Genomic DNA, 12,035 nt, shown 5'->3' with positions numbered 1-12,035 from the left:
ATTTTTTTAAAACATATTTGAATTCAGTTTATTGCGGGCTAAGGAAAAAAACCGATTTCTTTTGACCTTGTGACTGAAAAATGGTTTTCATTATTCTTTACGGACTAACAATTCAATTGGCGAGCATTCTTTTCTTATCGGACAAAATCTGTTTTTCTCAGTTTGATTTTTTGGTTGTAATCATCATCTGTTTTTTTAAAGGTTGATAAAGGTAATTGGGGATAAAACAAAGCAATGTCTTAATGGAATTAACTAAAACATTCTAGTTTTGCCAACCTTTTAGTCGTGTCTATAAACAATGGCTATGATCAATTTATTATTAAATTTTGAATTACATATGCAGTTTTCTTTATACGAAACCTCTTTTGAACTTTAGAGAAGTCTACGGAGATAGTATTTGCTACATATCCATGGTATCTATATGTCTGCAACTGAACTTACGAATCCGCAAGAAAGCAACAATTTAATTTAGTGGAAATCTGTTTCAAAACGGAAATATGTAATGTAGATGTCCGATATTTTTCAGATAGTTTGACCGTGGTGTTATATTCAACCGCCATAACATGCCAAAGTCTGGCATAGTGAAACCAGGTGTTCATACGCCTCGACCCCCATCTAGTGCGCGCGTGAAACGATCTGGATCAACTCTTAAACCGCCTATCTCAGCTGGTCCCAAGCAAGAAGGTCCTGTCCTTTCAAATATTGTGACATCTGATGGATCACCAGCACAGTATCCAATTATTCAGGAGAGAGGTTTCTATTCTGATGTACTGGATTCCGAGAACGAGTCGAGATTATTGAATAAAAGAAACGACGAGTTATTTGGGGTAATTTTTTATTTGCCATACCAGGCCTGGATCTCTTTTGTTCTGCTTATGGCTAAAACCAAAGCTTATTGTAGGATTTATGCAGGGAAGTTTATCTAATTAATCATTTTTGATTTCGTCTGATTCTTAGCAATTATCTGTAAAATTAGGTCCGCCTACGTCTACTATGATTGTTGTATTAACATTTATGTTGTTTTTACGTCAGATGACGCGTGAAAACCGAACTAGAGTCTATCCTTCGTTCTAGGGCTTGAGTCATGGTGCAAGAAGGTTACAACCCTTGCAGAGTGAAGTTGGAACCGAAAAGCACACGCCTATGGCTTCTTCATTCAAACCTGTTGGGGACATAAATGAAAAGCTGGCGCAGAGCCGCCCCAAAAGGACGACCCAAGTATTCAGAGATTCTGATTTCACGGAGGGAAGCTATAAGCCCAAAGTTCAAGTTCCCTTCTACGTGTTGCCGGGGAAGTGCCCCAGAAAAGTTGAAATTGAAAGGTTGGTGATATATATATTTTCCATGCTTTGTTATCCTTTTGGTTTTCGATTTGCCGGTGCCAGCATTGTTTTCACAGACAGTTTTGTGTCCGCACAGAAGCCTACAATTTAATGAAAAATTCAGACAAAATAACAAAAGATGGATGGAAGTTCTGTTAATTTGCCGTCTTTGTATTGAGGTTTTTGATTCAATTCAATACACGGCAAAAATTGCGTTAAGTGCAGTCGATTTTAATATTGAATTATTTATTAGCTCTAAAGTGCGATATTTGTGTTATCTTCATTTTATGCAGAAATAAAATTGACGAAATTCGTGATCTTTTCAACTTTTCTTGGAGTTTTTTTAATATAGTTTTTTTTTCATTTCAACGTTGATTGATCAAGTTTGCGCTCGTTCTGTCATATGAAACTCCAAATTGACTAAAAGAGATATTTACTATGGTTAAGTCATAGTAGAAACAAGAACGGAGAATGACGCCTCAAATAAGAAAACCATTGCAAGAAGGTTAGATCAATGGATAAAGTGGGACATAGATTCCCTGTTTCTGGAAGCAAAAGCTTTCCAGGAACGTATGAGCAGAACTAAAGCAAAACGATTTGTTGATGAATACAAAGAATTTGATAAGTGCATGTCAACAGGAGAAATTTCCAAAGCCATTCGAAGCCTTACAGAAGAAGCGAAAAATGGTGTTCTTTCTCTAAATGACAAAGTTGACAAGAAAACTGTCCTTGATGTCTTACGCGAGAAATATCCGGAACTATGCAAAGCAAATTTGAATTATCTAGTGAGCAATGAACATCCAAAAACTTTACCAAATCATCAATCTATATTTGAAAAACTCAATGCCTCAATGGTTAGAAAGTCTGCCATGAAGACGCATGGAAGCCATGGCCGGATGCCAACGAATGGCGAAGGCTTCTGACACCCTCTAAGTTGTCTTAACGGATCTATACAAAACGATTGCTAAACTAGCAATACGCATAGCTACGTCTCATTTGACTTTCCTTCTTCCGTATAATTCATGTTGGTTGATAGCTCTTGATAAATGCTCCGGTGTACGACCGATAGGAATTGGGGAAAACCTCAGACGATTTTTTGGAAGCGCTCTTGTCAAATGTATGGAAACCGTCCTTATGATTTTAGGTGGTGATCGGCAACTATGTATGGGTCAAAAGGGTGGAGTTGAACATGCAATTCATTCATTGAGGGATGCTTTTAAAACACAGATCAGCGGTAGATCTTGCATATCGACGAAAAAACGCTTTCAATGGTCTCAATCGTGATCTTGCCTTACGAAACATCAAGGAAATTATACCATTCTCTCTATCATTCCATATGTAATTCATATCGTGAACCATCAAGTTTGTTTGTTAACAAACAAACATTACTCTCAGGAATTTGCAACCCAATGGCAACGCTGTTGGCTCTCTTGATAACTTGAGAAAGCTTTTTGACTCATTGAAAAAACCTGATTCGGCTTTCGCTTACCATTTTATCAATTGCCTCATCATTACCAAAAACCATCTTTTTAAAAAACTTAGCAGATTTTTGATAACAACGAAGTGGAAATTGTAGAGTACTCGGTAGTGTAATAGGTTCTGACAATGCAGAAAAGAAGTTTTTAGAAAAATGACTAAAACAGCAGAAGTTGTTGTTAAAAAAGCTGTCCGTTTATGCCAATGTTTAACCTCAAAATGTTTGTAAATCGTTCACTTCATCGGTTCAGCATAAATTGACATTCATAGCTTGTACAACACATAGTATTGAAGACCTATTACAATAATGTGAGAAATCAATCAACAATGAGCTATTAACTAATCAAAAATACCGGAATATCTTTTCGTTGCCGATAAGGGAGAGTGACCTGAACATCTTTAAACCTGAAGACTGTTTTAAGGAATATGAACAATCAGTTCTTCTGTCAAGTCCCTTATCTCTATCTCTGCTAGAAGCTAAAGCAACAGCAAATGATATAAATGATTTCAGCGTGAAATATAAAGGAGAAAGAGCTTAATATCAAATCAGAAGAGACGAATTGAATAAGAACGAGATTCGCTCACTTGACTTAGCTAGTGAAGAGGGAGCATCAAGCTAGTTGAACGCTATGCCCTTGAAGCGATATCACTTTGATGTAACGAAAAGCGGGTTTCGTATTGGCATTTCCCTTCGTTATAGCTGAAAGTTGCCCTGAAAGCAGTAACTAAGCCTACAAGTACCATGAATCTATTAGAAAGAACAAATATGAACAAAGAATAAATGAGGTTGAGAAAGGAACATTTTGTCCGCTTATCTTCGCGTGAACTGTTGGAGCTGGCCCATCAACCTCAAAAGCGCCGAAGTAACTGGCATCATAGCTATGAGCGGAAAGAGGACAGCTGCGTTGATATCATATCATATCTAAGGACAAAAATCAGCTTTGCTCTCCTAAAGTGTTCCATCCTCTGCATTCGTGGGTCAAGGACGCTTAGGCGGCGCGAAATTGTTGATGTTTCACTGGGAGATGTGGTTGAAGAAGGGAGGCTGCTAGTTTGACTCATTTACTTTCGTCATTAGTTGCTTGTTTTCTATTGCGGTCTGTCTTTTGTTTTACTTTCTCAGCTGATATTTGTATAACTTTTAATTTTATTGATAGATTTAAACAATACGAAATGCTTTATTAATAGCAAGTGTTGGGAGGGCCTCGGACCAGCCAATATTCGCCCAGTGTTGGGGAGGGGCATTTCTTAATTTACCTTTCTATGTTAAAATTTTAATTTGGTTAATTGAGTTTTGAATGCGCAAATCATGAAAAGATGAAGTTCTCTTGTGTTTTCAGGAAAGAATCTGTCTTCTCTGCTCTTTATTTCGTAAATCCTATATTGGGTGAAGCTTCTGTTTTATCGGGCTCGTAGTGCAGTACGAAATATTATTTTCAAAAGGCGAAAAAAGAAGAACAGATGTAATTTTTTTGTGTCGGATTTCCTCAACTTTTAAAAAAAAAAGTTTTGGTAAACAAAACTTGTGTTCTCTCTCAATCATCATTAAGTAGCAGAAGGGCATTTGCTTGGCTAAACTTAGCCGAGTTGGTTTTCCTATCCACGATCATGTTTTTAAGATTAGGGTTATATGCTTGTGTTGACATTTCTGACAGTTAAAAATTGGTAATAATATGCGAGCAATAAAGTTTAGGCTACTTTACGCTCAAAACCGTGGACAGTTGTTACGTTTTCCTCGGACGACTTCTGAAAGAATTCATGTTTTTTCGCTTATGTTGCTTTTGTTATGTTTCATCACCTATGCCCACGATTAACTTAACCATTTTTAATTGCGAATAAAAATGAAGCAAAGTACAAATTGGTGATACAGTATTCAGTAAATATATATATATATATATATATATATATATATATATGTATATATATATATATATATATAATTTTATTTGATTTAATATTCTACCAATTGAGGAAGAGATAGAAAACTATATATGTAAACACATATCGGAAACTTTGGTAAATGTGAAAAGTTTTCAAAATTGTAGTTTTGCATTTTTGTTACCTAGGAATTAATGATTTTTTTATTATATTATATGCGTAACTGATCACATAGTTACAAATTGGAAAACTGCTTTTTATTGATTCTATAAAAATAATTTAAAATCTTATAATTTTATATTATTTAGTTTTTTGGAAAAATTTAATGTTTGATTCGTAAATATCACACCGCTATGGTAGCTATCTTTGATAGCTTTGAGCGGTGGGTTCGGTGATTTATTTTAAAGTAATAGCAATCGTTTTTGTACGGCCTTGAAAGTTGCCATAAATTTTTTTAAATTTTATTCGTGCTCTGTTTCTACTTTCTGCTTTTCAAATTACCCACAAATAAAGAATAGGCTTAGAACAGGTGTAAAATATTGCAAATTCCTTGTAATATTTTGGGAGCTCACTATTGTTTTCTCTCTGAGAACGGAAGCAATTTGAAAATTAAGAAAAAGCTTTAATTTTTTTTCACTCTCTTTCGTCTTTTTGGATGTTTTTGTAATTATCTTTGTCCATTACATTTCGTTTAATGACACATTTTGTTCCAAAACCTTAAAAAAATTTTACTGGATTTGATCGTGTATTACCTGCAAAGTTAAAGTTAAACCTTTACTCATTACTAATGCTGGTTTGACATTCTGACTTTATGAGTGGGAGAGTTTGGGACTGTTTTTCCTATGAAGAAAGTTGAACTTTCAATCGTACGTGATTAAATTAATACTTGTTTTTGTACGGATAATTAATTTTATAGCCCTATAAAAGATGGCACTACCCATTAATTTTTATATACATATCATCATAAAGAAGTAGAAAAACTGTATGAAAAGCGGGCTGTATGGAAAAAGAAAGCTGTTTTTTAAACAAAATTATTAAAATTTCTTTAAAATTAGTCTCAACCAACAAAAATTGTAAAAGTTTTTTTTCTGCGGTTAAATATTGATGATGCATTGTCAACTAAATTTTTTGTATTTTTTATTTTTAATAGATTCTCGAATTTACTGCATCTTGCATTGAATTGTTTAAAATGGAGAAGTTGGTCAATGTCTAGGACTCGAAGAGGCGTTATGGTTTTTGTGTTGTTTGATAAGTGAGCAAACAAAAATCTGAAAATCGAGGCGTAATTAAAGTTTGAAACAATTGTTTCGGTAAATAGGTTCGAAAAGCGGAAAAGCGAGAGTTGTTATGTCAATCATACTTTCTGTTTCAGCTGAGCAAGAACTGTAGCTATAAAAACATTTTCTGTGAGCGAGCAATTTGTTGTTGACATTTGGCGTTTTCAAGCTGTTTTTTGTTTAGTTTGTTATGTTGTGTAAAGGTTAATATAGAATAAAGTCTAAAGACTTTTATATACTAAATTAACAATAGTCAGTTTTTTTGTGATAGTGTTTCAAATTTTTTGGCAAATAAAGGAAGTTCTACGCTAATTTGAAGATTTTTCGTCGGTTTTGCCGATTTTTCTGGCTATTTTAGCTGGTGCCGTGAATATTAGCCGAATCGATTATTAGCCGAAAAGGAGATATTAACCAATCAGATTTGAGAACGCGCAAATGTTATTGTGAGAATAACAAGTTCGGTCGTGGTATTTTGTTCGGTTGTGATAGATTCATATAAAGTCCCATAGGCCGCTGAGGCATGGCCGTGGCCCGCAAGGCATGGCCAAATGTGTTGTTTTCATGTGTAAGCGAGTTAGATAATTGCGTGTCCCGTTTATGTTTGCTTACCGCTATTATCTCATGCAATTAGTTCTTCTAATTTTCCTTCTTTTGACTTTTTCGGCGAATTTTCACGTCGGCTAATATTACGGACACCATTTTAGCTATTTTTGGCTAACTGTATTGTTTCGTTGCGCTTAATGACAGCTTAATTTAATTTAAATTTTCCGTAGCGTTTTCAATTGCAATTAAATAAAGTTTGCAAGAGCATTTTTTCTATAAAATGTGACAAAAAATTGAGAAAATTTTTTGAGAATTACAAATGTTTGTGACCTTATTATGGCATGTGTAATGTTTTTGCGATCTTTTTTGATTTGTTCGTTCCATTTATTGTCATTTTGTCTGCTTTTGTGTCTTATTTTGGTTTTTGACGCTCTTGCTTTAATGACGTCGACGTTTAATATCATGTTCTGTTCTGTGAGCAATGATTTTCTTTTTTTTTGTGGTTTACGCGAGCTATTCATTGAAATTTTAATTTGATTTCATCAGAAATTGGAAAAGTTTTGACTTAAAATGTTTCATGGTAGTTCATTTTTTATGCTAAATTACAGTTGATAAATTGTCGAAGATCAATTCAGGATACTCTTCGACTTGCCGCTAGTTTTCGCAATTATGAATTTTTAACATATCAGCATTTTGATTGCGTTTTTAACTTAAAAATTTTAAATATATTTTGGTGGTCTATGGCCAAAAATAGAAATTTCGACGCACTGAAATTTGGAAAAATTTGGTTGTACCACAAAATTTGTTCGGACACGTTTTTTATGGAAAATTTGATAACAGGTTATGAATTCCATGGCTTTGATCTTTACGTGCACATGAACATTAAGAATTTTCCTTGTTCCTTGAGCCAAAATTGAGGTGTCAGAAAAACTACGCAATGTCAAAAACCCAATGTGCCAAAAAAACTTGAAGTTTACCCCGTTGTAATTATATTGTTAAATTTATCAAAGAAAAAATTATTTAGCGTAATAGTGGCAGAGCATAATATCTGCCAAGTTTCAGATGTAAGACTAATTCATTTGAACATGCCATGACTCAGCGGCCTTAGGAACTTAATATGAAACTGTCACAAGCGAAATTATGACAACAACTTTTTTGTAAACAAACTGCTAATGTGAATGGTTTTTTTTACCATAAGATCAAGTTAATTGGATATTAGGGCGGTTTGTATTTTGGCACATAGAATATTTTGACTATCGTTAAATTGTCGTGTGATCAAAAACGTATATAGTATATCTGACACAGATTCTTGGGAAACAGTAAAAAGTAATAGTAAGTTGTAAATTTTGACTTTTTCTTAACAGTAACTGCAATGTCATTTTAATTAAATTTGCAGGAAAAAGAGAAAGTACAACGCTTCTTCACTGCCTGAACTCTTGCAAGAGTTACAAATTGACACAAAGAAACTAATGCCGAAGCGAGTGAACCCTAACGAGTTTGCCCGAGGCATGCAGTCGGACCCTGAGAACCCATTCCCCATATTTCTCCCTCTTCATATATTCGATAACACCGAATACGATTCGAGAACTCCGACTGAGTGGATTGAAAGTGGACTTGACACCAAGGGGAGTCATAAGCCAGTTCCTGCTCTGTGTTTGTTGCCCCAGAAAGATGAAATTCCAAAATGTTAGCCAATTTCAAAATATTTGCAGTGTATTTCTATTTCCGTGCAGAATTTGAAATAATTTTTGTTTTCAAATTACGGAAAATTATGTTACAGAGTAGGAGCGACAAGTTATATTTGTACCCAAAAAATATTTGTCTACTTTTAAATCAAAATTGCCAGTGAAGTTTTTCGATTTTCAAATTCTTATAAACAATATTGCACCATTTTAAAATAATGTTTTCATTTCATGTGAAATACAGGTAGAAAAAAATGATACACAGATTGATATACTTTTGTATATGAGTTTAGAGAAGTTAGGTTATCACTACCTAAATGAAATTCGTTCCTATTGTATTAGTTGAATCTAAAATTGGGTTTTGATTGTTGTATTCCGCTCACACGAATCTTGCTGGATAATTTAAAATTGTGAAAAGGAGGAGGAGGGGAGGGGTACTATGGTAGGCGACCAAATCGAAACAGAATCTATCCCGTTTATTTTTTTTAGTTTATGGAAGTAATTTGTTCAAAAATAATCAAAGACCGAATTCATAACTGAACCAAATATTTGTATTGCAGTCATTGGGTGGTTATGAAAAAACAAGTCATTGATAACGGATGACAGAAAGCAATGCTTGGCTTATAAAGATTTCTGACGCCTAATCTCTGATCAACCTATTAAATTAACGTGATGACTTACTTCTTTATGAGTCTGGGTTAAAACTGTTTTTTTTCTTAGTGGACCCGAAAGACCCTTCCCTGGACTATGACTGGTACGAAGTGGGTGTGCTCTCATACGACGAGGGAGAATCTCTCTATCTGGTACAGAAAGTGAACTCGAAGGGCAAAATAGTCTCTGAAAGTGGGCACCCTCTCAATGACATGTCCACGACTACAACCGAGAGTAAGAAATTAACAACTGCTGCCTCAGAATGAATGAATATCAAAATTGATGTTTTTTGATTCGGTACTTTCCCATTTTAGCCCCCCCCCCCCGTAACGAAATTATAGCCCCCATTACACTGAATGGTAATGGGAAGCCACTAAGCTGGGGGAGGGGTCTCTAATGGGGGAAAGACCCTTTACTTTTTACACATATAAAAAGTTCAGTTTCGGAAAAAAATCCTCGGAAAAAAAAACACCCAAAATTATATAGGAAAAAACCCCAATTGACTGTCAAAGAGATGTAGCCTCAATAAAATTGAATTAAATGAATTATATTAACACACATTACACAGATCAAGCAGACCACTTTGTTCATGCAAGTTAATTAAAATAAAACTCAACAACACAGGAATCATTTTATTTTTTTTTCAGCAGTCACGCTTATACCCTCCCAGTATTGGGTTCCCAGGATCCAGTTGATGTTTGAGAGCGAAGACCCTCAAGTATTTGCCCACAGGGTCAAGGAGGCTTTTGACGAGAGACACCAAACTGAGGCCCACTTGAGGTACCACCTCTACTTGGACTGTATGCCTATGGACGGGGTCACAGATGTAAGTTTGAAAATTAGAGGGTATGAAAAAGCTATCAGTCGACAAATCTGGTAGCTTAAAGTTATGAGATTAACAGAATTAAGCCTTCTTATATGTTTTTCTCAACAAAATGTTACAACGGTCATTTATTTCTTTGGTTTCATACAATCATCATGTATGATTTCTTTGAAGTCAAGCAAGGATCTTATCAGGAAATGCGTTATTAATTGTGTGGCATCCTATAAGATCCTTGTATGACTGCTAAGGAATGGCTACCAGGGTAATGAAAAGACTTTTACTTGATCTTCACAGTTTTTTTTCGACTTTGTAGTTTAAGGTAGAGAAATGACCCCCACATCGACTTTTTAGAGCAAAAAAGTGACTAAGCCTTAATAATCATCATAATCATTACATATAGTTTAATATTATGTGTGTGATTATTAATATTTAATACGTTCGATTTTTTGTATAGATGTTTATAGAAATAGGTTCAAAATATGACCAAGGCAACTTATAGTGGCAGCTTAATCTCATTTTTGCTTTTATAATTGCCAAATGCAATTTTTATGACTTATTAGAGCTCCATTAAACTGATAGATGTTAAATTTATTGAAAAAATAGAGTTTTGAAATTGCAATTGAAAGCAAGTTATGCACGATATTAACTTAACATTGCAGTTCTTGAAACCGTCTTAAAATTTCTATCCCGCTGTTATGTCTTCCCGGATCCCAGTCTCAGCATATCAACAATGAAACATTATAATCCAATAGTATATCATGTGATCAGTAATGTATCAGTGTATGCTAACAGTATATTGCTACCTCATTATCTGCAGTATTTGTATCATAGATACGTTTCTCTGAAAATATACTGAACATGTTTTTTTTTCATAGTTTTTCATCGGAAAATATATCTGTTGCGTTGTGATTGATTGTTTGTTGTTTCAGCTGGACGACGACTCATTTAGCCGAATGTGTAAATTTGCAATGGAGACATCCTGCTTTTCAAAACAGGCCACTCTAGAACAGAACTCAGAACTCCATTCTGTTCTGCCCTCTCTCAGAAGAGAGATCAACATCGACTTCACTCGAACTCTGAACAGACTCATTTTCGACAAGATTGTGGCGAAGAACTCTGCTACCTACCCGTACATCAGATTGCCAAAAGACCAAATGGACAAAATGCAGATACCGCTCGTCAAAGGTAAGAGAGTGGCACTGGGGATGGGCAGAATAAAAAAGACAAAAAATTGCATAAGAAAAGCTTGAGCTAAGAAAAGGCCAACAAAAGGTGATATATGTATGTACAAGCTCGTTATATATTCAAATGTATATCAAGACGCAAGGCTTAATAACAAAATTTCAGCAAGATTGGTTATAGAAATTTGGGGTGTTTCTCGTTATCCCCCACGAAATTATAGCCCCCATCATTATATGTTAACTATGATGGCGGGTATACGTTATATGGCCACTAACCTGGGGGGCATTATCGAGTTTTTAATAAATTTGAACATGGACACTAAAAAAGATTGATTTTTAAACCTGATAGAATAAGTTTCACAACTCAAATTTGTTAAGCAAATTGGTCGAGAATTTAAGAGTAGAGATAACAAAGATTGTTTCGACTCAGCTCGCTCATTCCGCCCAGCTAGTGAGTTCTGAAATTGGGTTTGTTACAGGTCGGCACCCAGACGTCCCTGAAATTGATTTCCCCTCAAAGTTCGACGCCTTCACGTTCGAATCCATTTTGACCCGAACCGAGGCAATCGCCGCAATAATGAAAGTACGAGCCGAATGTAACGAGGTCTCAGCTAAATCCCTATTTCACATTCCGATTTTGAAACAGATGAAAGTCGAGGAATTTGTTCAAACTCAAAGCCAAATGACGTCAACTGTGTCTCTGTTTCTACGAGATCAGTGGAAGAGTTCGTTGACCAATGAGATTAGAGCTGCTTTGCGAGAAGTAGGTCGTGGCTGGTTCAATTTGTACGAGACGAACTGGGAGGTTTATCAGATTTCGAAGCTGAAGAAATTTATGGAGATGGTAAAATTCTGCATGCAGGCAAGTTATGTTTTTTGTTTTGAAAAAGTTGATTTTCTTTGAAATGCGAGAAGTTGAGTTTAAAATAGTAAAAAAAATGCGTCAAAAATAGGAAAATTGGTTTAATTTATTCAAAATAGGCTAAAATGAATTTTCTTTTCTTTCTGATATTAAGTGTATAGCAGCGCTTTAAGTTCATATCTGTTTAATGAAACAATTTTCTTAGCATATGCCACGGAAAGGCGTTTTTTGCATGGTATTTTGGAAGAAAATATATAATGTAGACCGTAGTCATGAATTGCAACAATCAATTTGATTCTTCCTTTAGTAAGAATTCAAAACTTTTTGTTCCGATCCCTCT

At 34.9% G+C, this 12,035-nt stretch overlaps 1 protein-coding gene across 1 annotated transcript in view; it reads left to right on the top strand.

The window, feature by feature from the left end:
• The first annotated feature begins 509 nt into the window (after nt 1-509).
• Nucleotides 510-12,035, top strand: part of LOC142352043 (dynein axonemal heavy chain 1-like) — a 234,705-nt gene continuing 223,179 nt past the window's right edge. Inside the window, 7 exon segments of the mRNA XM_075404390.1 lie at nt 510-827; nt 1,075-1,322; nt 7,893-8,182; nt 8,899-9,063; nt 9,477-9,655; nt 10,582-10,837; nt 11,313-11,695. Of these exon segments, the coding sequence (XP_075260505.1) occupies nt 564-827; nt 1,075-1,322; nt 7,893-8,182; nt 8,899-9,063; nt 9,477-9,655; nt 10,582-10,837; nt 11,313-11,695 (1,785 nt within the window). The 5' untranslated portion in view covers nt 510-563.

Source organism: Convolutriloba macropyga, chromosome 13 (assembly GCF_964194025.1).
Source record: "Convolutriloba macropyga chromosome 13, txConMacr16.3, whole genome shotgun sequence".
NCBI lineage: Eukaryota > Metazoa > Xenacoelomorpha > Acoela > Convolutidae > Convolutriloba > Convolutriloba macropyga.
This window is presented reverse-complemented; position numbering and strand designations above follow the sequence as displayed.